Source organism: Arachis duranensis, chromosome 6 (assembly GCF_000817695.3).
Source record: "Arachis duranensis cultivar V14167 chromosome 6, aradu.V14167.gnm2.J7QH, whole genome shotgun sequence".
Lineage (NCBI taxonomy): Eukaryota > Viridiplantae > Streptophyta > Magnoliopsida > Fabales > Fabaceae > Arachis > Arachis duranensis.
In genome coordinates this window covers 588,589-602,008 of record NC_029777.3, presented here as the reverse complement: position 1 = coordinate 602,008, position 13,420 = coordinate 588,589, and the positions used below count along the sequence as shown (strand labels likewise).

The following is a 13,420-nucleotide window of genomic DNA, read 5'->3' as shown; positions in this document are numbered from 1 at the left end:
AATACTGGGCCGAATATAAACAGATTAATTTAAACTTGGAGAGCCCATTTGTTGTGTCTTATGCATCTTTTTTTTTTGGTGAACAGTATGCATCTTTTTAGTGTTGGTAATTGATTCAAATGAACAATAAAAAAACCAATATGGAAACATACCGGACCAAAAAAATGGTTATGGTAGATTGGTAGTGTAGAACTGTAGATGCTTCTTTCTTATATGCCTAGTCATTAAATATTTACTAATATTTGCCACATACTAATTAACTTGGAATAAACTCAATCCCAAAAGACAAAGAAATATTAGTAATTCATTAGCAATTGCAAACATGTATTTGGAATTTGAATTTGGCGTTGTCGACACCTATTTATTATTATTATTATTATTATTATTATTATTATTATTATTATTGAAGAAAATTACATACCTTGAATTCAACCTGAAAAATCCTTCTTTGCCATTGGTAAGCATTATATGCTCACACTTCCTCACTGGTAACTTTGCTTTACAAAAACAAATAAAAAAAGAAAAGTCTAGAGGTCAGCAACTTTATTAAATTCTGACCAGAGCAAAAAAAAGTGAGTCATTGGATAAAATTTCACACCACTAAAATCATCATTGGTAGCTATTTGATGACTACAAAACACAAAAGTTGCTGTCCCCTAGCACTCTTCATAAAAAAATGTTCATTTGAAAAGTAAGCTTATAGTTGACACCTGACATCTAATTCTATGAAAAAGGCATTAACAATTCATACTTATTCAATGTAAAATCTGCATTCTTTTCCAAACATGTCAATATTCAAACATCCTAGTCTTTTAACGGAAAACATTAGATTGAATGAAAAATGGAAATAAAAAAAATGATGTACTTAATCAAAATTATAAATAATTTTCCTAAAGTGTGAAGCAACTGTGATGCTAAATGCTAATCCACTATGGAAGAATAAAGGAATATCTTCAGTTAATCCAATTTCCCATTATTTTCTCAACACTCTGATACATGAATCCAACATCATTTGCACTCAAATCTAGATGACCCAAACCTAAATTACCAAAAAATAAATAATAAAAATAATTATTACAATATAAACTCAGCATAACAAACAAGTAATTTATTAATTTACAAAGTATTTTGTTGTTTAACTAATCATACTTTATATCAATTTGAATTGTCGAGTGAACAACTCACTCGTCCGTTTACAATGATTGACATAAAACTCAAATCTGTTACATATTAGCTTTATCGATCTAAAAATGATCATAGAAAATAAAAGAAAAAATAATTATATTTTATTGTATCAAAATTATTTTTGTCTATTTCCAACGAAGAAAGATTATATTAATTTAGATTTTGATTTAATTTTAGATTCTAAATATGTAGTTATATTAAAATTTATTTAGAAATATGAGTGTAATTTTGATATACTAATATTGTAAAATATTTTACACAGTCATCTAATTACATCTATTTTGTTAGATTATTATTCACGCGATTAATATAAAAATAATTATTTTTACTAACATAAAATTACGTAATTTAATACATATATAAAACTATTTTACACTGATATTGTATCAAAATTAAATTATAAAAATATTTTTTATTGCTTAAATGATCATAATAATGTTAATGGATCAAAATTACAGAAATTACCTCTAGTGAAAAAGGAAAAAAAAAAAAAAGAATACACGTACCTTATTATAATAAGAAGGAGGAAAAAATGTGATCGAATATATGTGTAACTTGTACGGCCTACTTGGGAAACCAAAAAACACAAACTGAATTGGTCTACACAATAGGGTGTGCTGTGCATTCAAATCACTAGCCCCACTAACATTATTATAGTTTCCAAATATTTTATGTCCCTAAATTAAAGGCAACCATTCAACCAATATAGAAATGGAAAGTTAGTTAGGTCAACTCTGACTCTCTCTCTCTCTCTCTCTCACATGAGAGAGAGAGAATGAAAAAAGTGTCAATTTGTAACACACAATCCATAGTCATGGTTAGGGTAGAATTGAGAAGATTCTAACCAAGATACTTAGCTTTATGCTAAAAAAATAAATATTAATAATAATCATGGTGGAATAGAATCATTATTTATTAGGTCAGGTCAGGTCAAGAGGACAAAATTGGCTGTATTCTTAATTCTTTGGAAATTGCTTCCAAATGATCCAATCTCTAATGTTTAATTAATGGAGGAATCTGATCCCTAATCTAAATGGAACCTACATATATACTATAACATAACATGAATATAGAATCAGATGAAAATGGTTGATGTTGTTATTACTATTTAAAGTATTTATTGATATCTGTTGCTATTTATATATATGTACATTAATAAATAAATAAAATTGCAATAATTAGTATGTAGTAGTAGACTAGTCTTTTTTATAAAAAAAATTAGTCTTTATTATTATTATTATTATTTGTCTCAAAAATTAAAAGTTTTAAAATATTTATCTATTTTAAATATTAAGATTATTACAAATGTTAATCATTTAGAGATAGTTTCATCTCCAGCTTTATATTATACATTACTGAAACCTTTTTATTAGTTTAATTTTTAAGATAATTTGTGTTTTTTTTTAAGACAAAAATTATAAAACCAATAAGACATATTTTGAACCTTACTTGAAGGTATAAATCCTACTTAATTGTTAACAAGACGATTTTCAAATTATTCTCTTCGGCTTAAAATATATATATTATAAATTTAATTATTTTGCTAGTTCTTATCATTTTATTGAATTTTCAATTAGGTCTTTACATATTTTTTTTAATTGAATTCCTGCTCCATATCAGATTTTGTAATTAAGTCATTGCTTTAATAAAAATATTAAAATTAATGGATATTTTGTTATAAAATAAATATATGTAACACTTGACTGAATATTTTGTATAATTTAACAAAATATTCTATTATTTTTAGAAATTTAGTTATAAAATATAATATAATCTAAAGACCCAATTAAAAAAAAAAGTATAAAGACTTAATTAAAAATTTAATAAAATTATAGAAACCAATAGTTAAACCTATATTATATTCCCTAGCTATTCTGGTAATATTGTATAAAATTTTAATAAATTAAACTATATCTATCCACCATAGATGCATAATAATGATGATTAGGATCAATAAATAATTATCTAGCATCAGATATGAGTATATGTGTGTTACACATGCATAATTTAATTTTACATAATATAATTAGGAGTGCAAACAATTAGGGCAGTTTATGTACGGCTTGTGACAACTTTTTATATATGAAAATCAAATTCTTTTATTTTAATATATATATATTAAGGTCATTTTTTGTTTTTGATAGTGAAAAAGCAATAGTTTTTTTTGAAATATAAATTATTAGGGTGTTATTTTTAAATATTGAACTATTTAATTAGAGGTACATAAATCGAACTGTTCAATTTGTAAGATGTAAAAATTAGATTTTTTAATTTATGAGAGGTACATAAATTAAATCGAAAAAATTTTTATTAAAAAATTAAAAAATTTAAAATACAGAAATCAGATCTTTTAATTTATGTACCTTTCATATTTTTAAACAAGATAAAAAATAATAACGTTAAAATATATTGCCACTTTTACTTTCCTACCAAAAAAAAAAACCTATTAAGATATGGTATTTTAGATTTGATATCTAGCTACTTTAGAATCAATTGAATATTTTTTTTACATAAAAAATAAATAGAAAATTAATATATTAAAGTGACATAATTTAGCTTTTAACATTGGCGCTTGTTATTTTTTATGTGGAGAGAGAGAAGTGTATAACAAGAAGGTGGGAACAGAAGTGTGTTTCACATTGGTATGGGATTAACAAATCGAATGCACCGATTTGTTTGTTTAATTTTTTTTTTCAAACAAACAATCACAAATCGGACGGTCCGATTTGTGAATTCGAAAAAAAAAAATTTTAATGTTGAAATCAGACCGTCCGATTTCTATTTTAAAAAATAAAAAAAAAATAAAAAATGCAAAACGGACCCTCCGATTTGTAGTTAATTTTTTTCTCCAAACAAATCGGACCCTCCGATTTGTAATTTATTTTTCTCTTCAAACAAATCGGACCGTCCGATTTGTATAAAACACCATATCAAAAAAAAACACCCAATCTTCCAATAATAATGTATTACACATATATTTAAACAATATAAAAAAAAATTAGCCTTAACATTGACTTCTCTTATATGAATAATAGTAGTGTGAACGGATTAATATCTATTGGGTAAATACCTGAATCACGCATGGCATCTACAACTTTCTATGCTAAAAGCTTGAAAATAATTATAACCTAAGACAAGATATATTCCATAAGATAAAATTTCTTTCCATGCAGGGTTACCGAATTTATAGCATCTAATTCTAGAAAAATGTATCGGATCACAAGTAATAAAAAATAAATATAATATTGTCAATTTTTTTTTTAATAAGTATCAATTCGCTTAGACTAATTATTTTTTAGGAGTTCAAATAACAAATTGAGTAGATAAATAAAATTTAAAATCTAATTAAAAAATAAAAATAAGGTGCAGGACATGGTGTTAATTTTAGATGTACTTTTTATATCTAATTTTTTATCCTATCCCAAATTATTTTTTGTATTTTGATATTCACATTAGTTTTTTTGGAGTATTTAATGTATAGATCTTGTGTAGGTAAAACAAAAATGAATTATTAATTAATTAAAAACAGTTTGTATATTTAATAATTTTAAAATTATATTCTTAAAAGTTATATTAGTTAATTTTTTAAAATTTATTGGCTATACTTGGAATAAATATTTTTAAATTTAATTCATAAATATTACATTAGAATTTGATAGCTAGCAACAAACATATCGAACTAAGAAAATTTATCAACGTCACTGTTTTTTGCTTTTTTGCATCTGAATTTTTAGTTTTAGTTTTTTAGTTTTGGTTTTTTTTGTTCTAGTTTAAAGAATTCTTTGTGGCTTATTTGTGGTGACAATAGTTCTTTTTAGTGGGTGTTATAATTTTGGTTGTATGATTTTTACAGGTCTAAAAAAAATATCTCACAAAAAAATTAAAAGTTTGTTGTTCATATAAATTTTTGCAAATTCGAAAAGTATTAAAATTTATTAGAAAAATGAGAAATAGTATTTTATTGTGTTGTAGTAAAATAACTATGTAATTATATATTTATATTCTTTGTTTTTATCCATTAAAATTTTTTTAAAATTGAATATTGTGTCTCCTATCAAATAATAATTTATTTTACAGAATATTTATCTTTGTTGTTAACTATAAATCTTATATTTTTCTGTGATTTGTAAGTGTCATTTATTTTTTTTAATAAAAGTTTTATTTTCTTTTCTCAAAAAAAAAATCAGGAGGACTAATATTTAAAGTTGTATAAAGTTAATAAATGCATATAAGATGATATAATATATATGAAATGTGTTTTAAAAATATATAAATTCTTTAAAAATATTATTTAAAGTTGATTTCTTTGTAAATATCTAAAATAAAAACACTATATCGACTCACATATTAATACAAATCCAATCAAACATAATAATATTAATACATATTTCTATAATTATGAAATAATTTTCACTATGAGAATATTTCTTACTTTCATCTCTGTCAATTTTACTTTCCAATATATAATATGTGCTAAGTGTTTTTCTTTTTTATCCTTCACAACATAATGTTAAGCATAGAGAACAATTAAACATTCTTATCATCTAAAAATTTAATATTTTATAAAGAATGATAGAATTCTTCATTGTATATATTAACTAATCATGCTATATGACACTACGTATAAATTTGTATTTGGCATTTTATAATTTTTTTTATTATACTACTCTGAATAAATTTAGTTTTATTTTATTGCATATTTGATCATTTTATCATGTCAGATTGTGATTATTCTAGCAAATAATTATTTAGTTAAACAAAATGTATAAATATATAAATATACAATAATTAATTTAATGATTGAATCAATGATGTATTATTATTATTATTATTGTTATTATTATTATTATTATTTAGATATTTTTTTACCTTTTTTATTTTTTTAAGTTTTTTTATTATTTTTAATCGGATATCGAATTATCTAAATCGATCTAATTTAGGTTTAATCGGCTCATATTACTTTAAGTCTATTCACTAAAAATTACAAATCCGAACCAATTAAAATTTATTCACTTAAATGCAATTTCATATAAAATTAATAATTAAAAATCGTTAAATAATTTAAATAATTTGATTAAATTTTTATCTAACTTCTAGTCAACTTTATGTAAAGTTGAGTTTTTACTTTTATTTTAATGACTGTCTTCTAGTGTGGAAGTAAAATTTTTTATTAATATATTATGGAAAAGAATTAACATCTTTTTTGTATGATGAAAGGGAAGGACAAGAAGCAAAAGGAAATAGAGAGAAAAGCCTTCCATTCTAAAAAAGTGTGACCCTTTTCTCTTGCAGCTTCAAAGTGAAGGGGCCAAAAAAGTTATGATCCCTTGATATTCTTCGGTTTTGGTGACACACCATAAACAACACAACCATGCTTTCTGCTTTCTGTAACTGAAACTTGAAGCAGCTCCAAACAAACAAACAAAGAAAAAAGAAAAAAGAACACACATATAAAGCAGAACAATTCACAGTCATCAGTTACAGAAAGAGAAGAAGCAAGAGAGAACACAAAGGAACACATTATCATTCACTCTCATTTAACCATCATCATGGCTGGTTGGTCTCTCTCTCTCTCTCTCTCTCTCTCTCTCTCTCTCTCTCTTGTTTGTCTTTTTTTGTCTTTGGTCTTTGTTTTTCTGTTGTTGGTGTTCTTTTTATTTGTTGTGCTTTCTATGGTTGAATGGCATATAAGGAAGAAGGTAATAATCTCAGTGGTTTCTTGTCAAAGGAAACAACTTCAGTGTGAGGTTATGGTTGGAATTTCATGTGGTTTTGTTGTTACCATGTTTGGTTAATGTGAGTGTTGAGCTGAAAAAGAGTAATGTCTGTGTTCTTTTAGCAATTGACTAATGTTGTTGGGACCCTTCATTTTTAATGTTTTCCTTTAATTTTTCAATATGAAGTGAATGACCCTTTTGCCTTGTGAACATGGAGGTTACTAAGGAAGAGCTTAATGCAAAAATGAGAGAAAAAAGTTTCCAACTTTGGTCTGAAAAAAACCATGCAAAGTTTCCAACATGTTTGTGTTTTGTTTTGTGGCAGATGGGGCTGGTGATGATTTGTTTAAAGAACTATGGAGGTTGTGTGCAGGGCCATTAATGGATGTTCCTTGTGTTCAAGACAGAGTTTTCTATTTCCCTCAGGGTCACATTGAATTGGTATGATATACACTTCTTTACCTTTTTTCTGATTTTGTTTATGAATTTCATTTTTTTCCATTTTTGTGCTATGTATGCTTTCAAATTTAAGCCTTAAGGGGGTTTAGTAAGTGTTATATAGTTTTGATTTTTTCTTTTGTAGTTGCCAGAACCTACAGAACAAGAATTGAGGCAGATGAAGAACCAGAAATCTCCCAAATACGATCTTCCGTCGAAGATCTTATGTCGTGTTATCGATGTTAAGTGTCTGGTAATGTTTATCTTTTTTTGGTTCCTTATGTTATGTGTTCTTGATTGGCTCATTGGAATGATGATTTTTCATGTACTGATTATAGAATCTTGTTAATTTTGTTTTGTAGGCCGAGTTGGAAACCGACGAGGTTTATGCTCGAATCACTTTGCAGCCATCTTCAGATGTGAGAATTTGATACATTTTCCGAACAATTAATTCCCACATTATTGAAAATTGAAAAATGTTCAACTGATTTTTCCATTTTTTTTCTGGTTTTGTTCTATGTACAACAGAATGATCCTCTAGATCCTAATCCAAGTTGTTCCGAGAAACCGAAACAGAAATTTTACTCATTTTGTAAGACACTGAGTACCTCAGATACTAGCACACATGGAGGATTTTCGGTTCTTCGGAAGCATGCTAATGAATGCTTGCCTCAATTGGTGTGTTTTCTTTAGCTGAGAATGATCAAACCAGAATATTCATGGGGTTGAATGGAAAATAATAAAAAGAGTGTATATGTTGTAGGATATGACCATGGAAAATCCTACTCAGGAGTTGGTAGCAAAGGATATTCATGGGGTTGAATGGAAGTTTAAGCATATATATAGAGGTAACTTTTTCTTGGTTTATAATATTGGCAAATCTTCCTTGTTTTTCTTTGAATTTATGTTTTAACTGCGAAATCTTCTTATTGTTTTGCACAATTTATTAAGGACATCCGAAGAGGCACCTGCTTACAACTGGCTGGAGTGCATTCGTTGCGGCCAAGAAATTGGTTGTCGGAGATTCTTTTGTTTTTCTAAGGTACTTGAAATAATTAGTCCTTATGCTGCGAATTTCGGTGCTTTAATCCTTGATCTTACAGGGGAGAGAATGGACAACTGAGAGTAGGCGTTAGGCGTTTGAATCCGCCGCAGAGTCCTACACCTTCCTCGGTGGTGTCGACACAAAACATGCGCCTCGGAGTGATTGTTACTGCAAGCCATTCTGTTATGACTAGTACCATGTTTGTGGTTTATTACAAGCCAAGGTTTGTAAGCATCTTTTAAACATTTTGTGTAACTCTTACTTGAAACATTTTTGCTTTTAACTTTTGAATTCAATTCAGGACTAGTCAGTTTATTGTTAGTTTAAACAAATATATTGACACGATGAACAATGACTTCAAAATCGGCATGCGATTCAAGATGAGACATGAGGGTGAAGATCCACTTGACAAAAGGTATCATTTTAAATGTGTATCAAGAGTTTAATCTACCTTAGTCTCTAAGTTGATCTTAGATTAATGCACCATTATTTTGTCAGGTTTTGTGGTACTATAGTTGGAGTTGGAGATGAATCTCAAGAATGGCTAAATTCTCAATGGAGGTCATTGAAGGTTCGACTTCATTCGAAATCACTCATTAAGTTCTTCTAATTTTCTCATTAGTGTATAATTTTTTTTCTTTGTTACATAGGTTCAATGGGATGAACCAGCAACAATGCAAAGACCAGATAGAGTTTCATGTTGGGAGATTGAACCTCTTGTTACTTCGCCTTTGAATACGATTCAACCGATGGCGAAGGGAAAAAGATCAAGGCATGCTGAGGCTTCATCTTCTGGTAGGAAAAAGAATGTTACTTTGGATCATGTGCACTTTACATCCTAAACTTTATAAATATGCAATTTACACCTTGAAGTTGTTGAACTGCGCAAAAAACGACTTTTCTTAACTTTTCTTCCAAAATTACCCTTTCACGTGATGTATTTTATTGATAAAATAACATCTTAATAGAGGGGTAATTTTGGAAGGAAAGTTAACAATAAGTCGTTTTTTAACCGTTCGACAACCTTAGGGTGTTAATGAACAAACATTGTTCGATTATTAACTTTTTCAGCTGCTTCAGGTAGCAAAGAAAGCCAAGTAGCTACAATATGGCAGCCACCACATTTGAATGGCAATGGAAATTCTTCTCAAGACCCCGAAAACAACAAAGCCGTCGTCCCGGCCGGTCCAGCTGGCGAAGGCCCGGCATGCGACCACAACGAAGACGGGAAGAAGGGCATGGATTGCTGGTTGTTTGGGGTGAATTTGACTAGCAGCTATAGTAATGTTGTTACTCCTTTGGAGAAAGAACTTTGGTGTGAAGCTTCAACTATCCTTCATTGTGGTCCCAAAGAATCTATTATTGTTGGTGCATGTGAGACTGAGAAGGTTCAGAGTCTCAATAACCATTCACTGTCCAACAAGCAGGGCCATGTACCATCCATGAGGACTAGGACTAAGGTACCTTTATTTTATTTTTTTATTTTTGTTTCAGCCTTAAACATACATATGAATATATTAAAATTTTCAAGTATACCAGGAACACTGGTGTTTTAGTACTTTTAGTCATTAATCTCAATCATGTATATATTTTATGATCGAGATCAACAGGTAAAACGACTGAAACACCGTTATTCTTGGTATACTTGAAACTCTTCATATGTGATACATGTAATGTTTTCAAAGATTCCTTCCACATTTTTAAGAGAGGTTGGGTCAAATAATGTAAAAAGGGGAAGGAAATTGTTCAGCCTTTGTTTTGAGTAGGACAGTGTTTGGTAGCTAGGAATCTTTGAAGGTGACAAATTAGTGAAATACCTAAATAGTCCCTATGAAAGTTTACTTTTTTTTTTTTTGGTTTCCCACGGTATCCCTCGGCCCGACAGGCCAAGGACTAATCCGTCGCGGTACTGAGCTCCATTTAAGGGTTTGCCGCTGGCCAATGGGTTGCTGCATGCACAAAGCGGGATTCGAACTCTCGATACTTGCTTAAGCGGACTAGTGAGCTAACCACTAGACCAACCCAACTTAGTTCCTATGAAAGTTTACTTAATTGACAAAATAACCCGTAAAAGATCGAATATTTATTTGACATGTTCTAAAAAATTAGGTGGTTTGACAATTGGATCCGATTGTCGATTGGGCCTAATTTTGTCATGAATCATGACATGGAAGTCCAACTGACAATCGGATGAACTTGTTAGACGACGATATCGAAAAAATATTAATGTTTGGTTGGTTATTTTATTAGCGAAGAGATATTTCGGGTGTTATTTCAGTAATTTACTTGTATAAATTGTCTCCTGAATTTTTTCCTTCATAATTCATTATTTTATTTTTTATGTTTTTTTATTTATATTTAATTTTTGAAGGTGAAAATGGAAGGTGTAGCAGTTGGTCGTGCAATTGACTTGACCACAATAAATGGTTATGATGAACTCATAGTTGAGCTTGAGAAAATGTTTGACATTGAAGGAGAAATTATATCTCAGAAGAAATGGGCTGTTACTTTCACTGATGAAGAAAATGACCTTATGCTTCTTGATGATGATTTATGGCAGTGAGTAACTTCAACTTTCTTGCATAGTTTCTTCTGTTTTTCAAATTTTCTTTTTAAAGATATGTAAATGGTTTTTTATTATTATTATGAAAACTTTCTCAAGACTCATCAAGAAGCTTTTCTTTTCTGATTTTCACAAAAAAAAAAAAGACATTTTGTAACTTGATATTTTTTGTATAGTCCAAAAAAATAGCTATTCTATATGGTTTTTTATTTATTAAAATTTTGATTATTTTATAAAAGGTTTTACAATTATATGAATTTTTTTTAGTAATAACAAAAAGTTGGAACAAACCCTTTAATTTATGCTATGAAATTTTGTAGGGACTTCTGCAAAATGGTGAAGAGGATTTTCATTTGTTCAAAGGAGGATTAATTAGTCATTTGTTGAATGACTTGACTCCATGTTGTGATTCATAACATCACTCAACATCTATCAATCTAATATAATATGCTTAGAAACCTTAATTAACCTTTTTCTTTTATTTTTAATTTTTATTTTTAAGCTTTAATAGGTTTAGGAAGGGAAGGAAATCTGATGGTAGTGTGCATAGCAACTAGGTGGATTTTATTTTTTAGGTACTTTATAATTGTAAATATCCTAGTTTATTTTAATTTTATTTTTATTCTGTGTTTAATATTGTGCAGTAATTTTCTACATCTATGCACTCTTGTCACAAATTATTTTTATTAGTTACCGAATTTTTCAAATAAAATTAAAAATAGCATTCAGTAAAAAAAAATGAAAATCAGAAACCGTCCCATTCTCTTTTTGCATTTATTCCCATATTTTGATAAAATTCTAAAAATTCAATATTTTTAAATTAAAAAAACTCCCCATATATTAAGTATGATTTTGTTAGTGAGTGTTCTAAATATACATGACATAAGCTTGGTTATTATTTTATTTAATAATGTCAAAAGTATATTACATTACATGTTAAGAAAATCAAAATTAGTAGACCAAAAAAAAAAAAAAAACTACAAGACAAAATTTAATTCCTTGAAAAGGGTTTAATTGACCTAATTTAATAATATAAGATCAATATAAGATTGATGCACTTTAATGCACACATATGAGCTCTGTTGGTGATGCAGATATTGACATTGACGTGATGGAAAGTGACATATAAGTTTCTTTGGAGATACACAAAACAATGATTGCGTTAGTATCATCAAAATCCACTTTTGGATACCTACACAACTGGAAAAAAGTTTAATCACAATTTTAATTTTTAATGACTCACAATTTATTTATATAATGCGGATTTTTTTTTTGTTAAAATTTACGTCTTTTTCTTTCTAAAAGATCATTCTAATCTACCATTACATTTTTAAATATTTTGAATATATTTTTGTTATTTTAGTGTTTGGATATATGTTTGTCAGCATCTAAATATTTAAAAAATAGTTTTTTTTTGGTTAAAAATCAAGTATTATTACTTATCAGAAGAAAGTAGTTTTAAAATTATATATATAGTGTTAAGGGGATTTAATTTAAATAATAAAAAAATTATATATAAACTACAAAATATAGGAGAAAATGATAAATACTATTATGCAACATAAATAATTACTACAATATATCATCAATAATATTATAACTTTCAAATTGACACCTAAAACAATTTTTTTGTTTGTTTATGAAATTATAGTTTCAAATTGACTTACCTTAACTTTCATTCTTAGCTTATTTTTTTCATCACTATTCAATTTTGAATAATTTTAAGTAACTTTTAATTGAATATTATTGTTGTTGTTGATTGGGTTTGGTTTGGTGTTTTTTATTTTTTTATTTTTAAAAAGAAGAAAGTTAAGGTTGTACATAATAGGCTAATCTTTTTATATGAAAAAAATATTGGTATTTTTGTTGAAAATGTGATTATTTGGTATAATTACAGGTGAGTCATGAGTGAATTTTGTAGGTAGGGAGTCAACGCGTGAGGGACGTGTTGCCACATGACAACATCTTAGCCCACATATTGAATAATTTTTACAATACTATAATACACTTTAAATATCAATATTTAACTAAAACACTACATATATTTTTGATTTGATATTTTGATGATTCTCAAAGCAAATATATGGTTGCCCAAAATGTGGAGGCAAAAGTTGTTTTCAACATGATTCTTGTTCTTCTTGCCTATAACAATCAAGATAATTTAACAAAACAGTCAATGAAAAATTGAAAACAAGAGTAGTTGGTACACCAACTATATTTATATAAATTAAAGTGATTTTATTTATCTATCAAAACTGATGGCCATTTATATCATTCTTAATCAAATAGTTGATGAAATTATTCATAATTATCTCTTTCAAAATTTGATTAAAGTGAAAAATATAGAGTAATTTTTAGATTGGAATTCATCTTATGATGGAAAATGGACTTCAATTACTACAAAATGATCATGAATATTTCATTATTATAAATTTATTTATTAAAATTACTTGTAATAATTGATGAGGTGTG

The 13,420-nt window shown here is 27.5% G+C and overlaps 1 protein-coding gene across 2 annotated transcripts; it reads left to right on the top strand.

Annotated features, from left to right (window-relative positions):
- Positions 1-6,472: 6,472 nt before the first annotated feature.
- On the top strand, positions 6,473-11,488 carry LOC107491700 (auxin response factor 18-like). 2 transcript variants are annotated; one of them, XM_021126085.2, is made up of 14 exons: positions 6,473-6,741; positions 7,228-7,343; positions 7,486-7,593; positions 7,703-7,759; positions 7,869-8,018; positions 8,104-8,188; positions 8,292-8,382; positions 8,444-8,608; positions 8,687-8,800; positions 8,884-8,956; positions 9,036-9,180; positions 9,466-9,845; positions 10,757-10,944; positions 11,269-11,488. In XM_021126085.2, exons 1-14 carry the CDS (start codon positions 6,735-6,737, stop codon positions 11,318-11,320), a joined length of 1,731 nt encoding a protein of 576 aa, XP_020981744.2. In that variant the 5' UTR covers positions 6,473-6,734; the 3' UTR covers positions 11,321-11,488. The 2 variants fall into 2 exon arrangements, with proteins under 2 accessions (XP_020981744.2, XP_015968086.1); XM_016112600.3 differs by having other exon boundaries at positions 6,475-6,741; positions 9,457-9,845.
- The last annotated feature ends 1,932 nt before the right edge of the window (positions 11,489-13,420 follow it).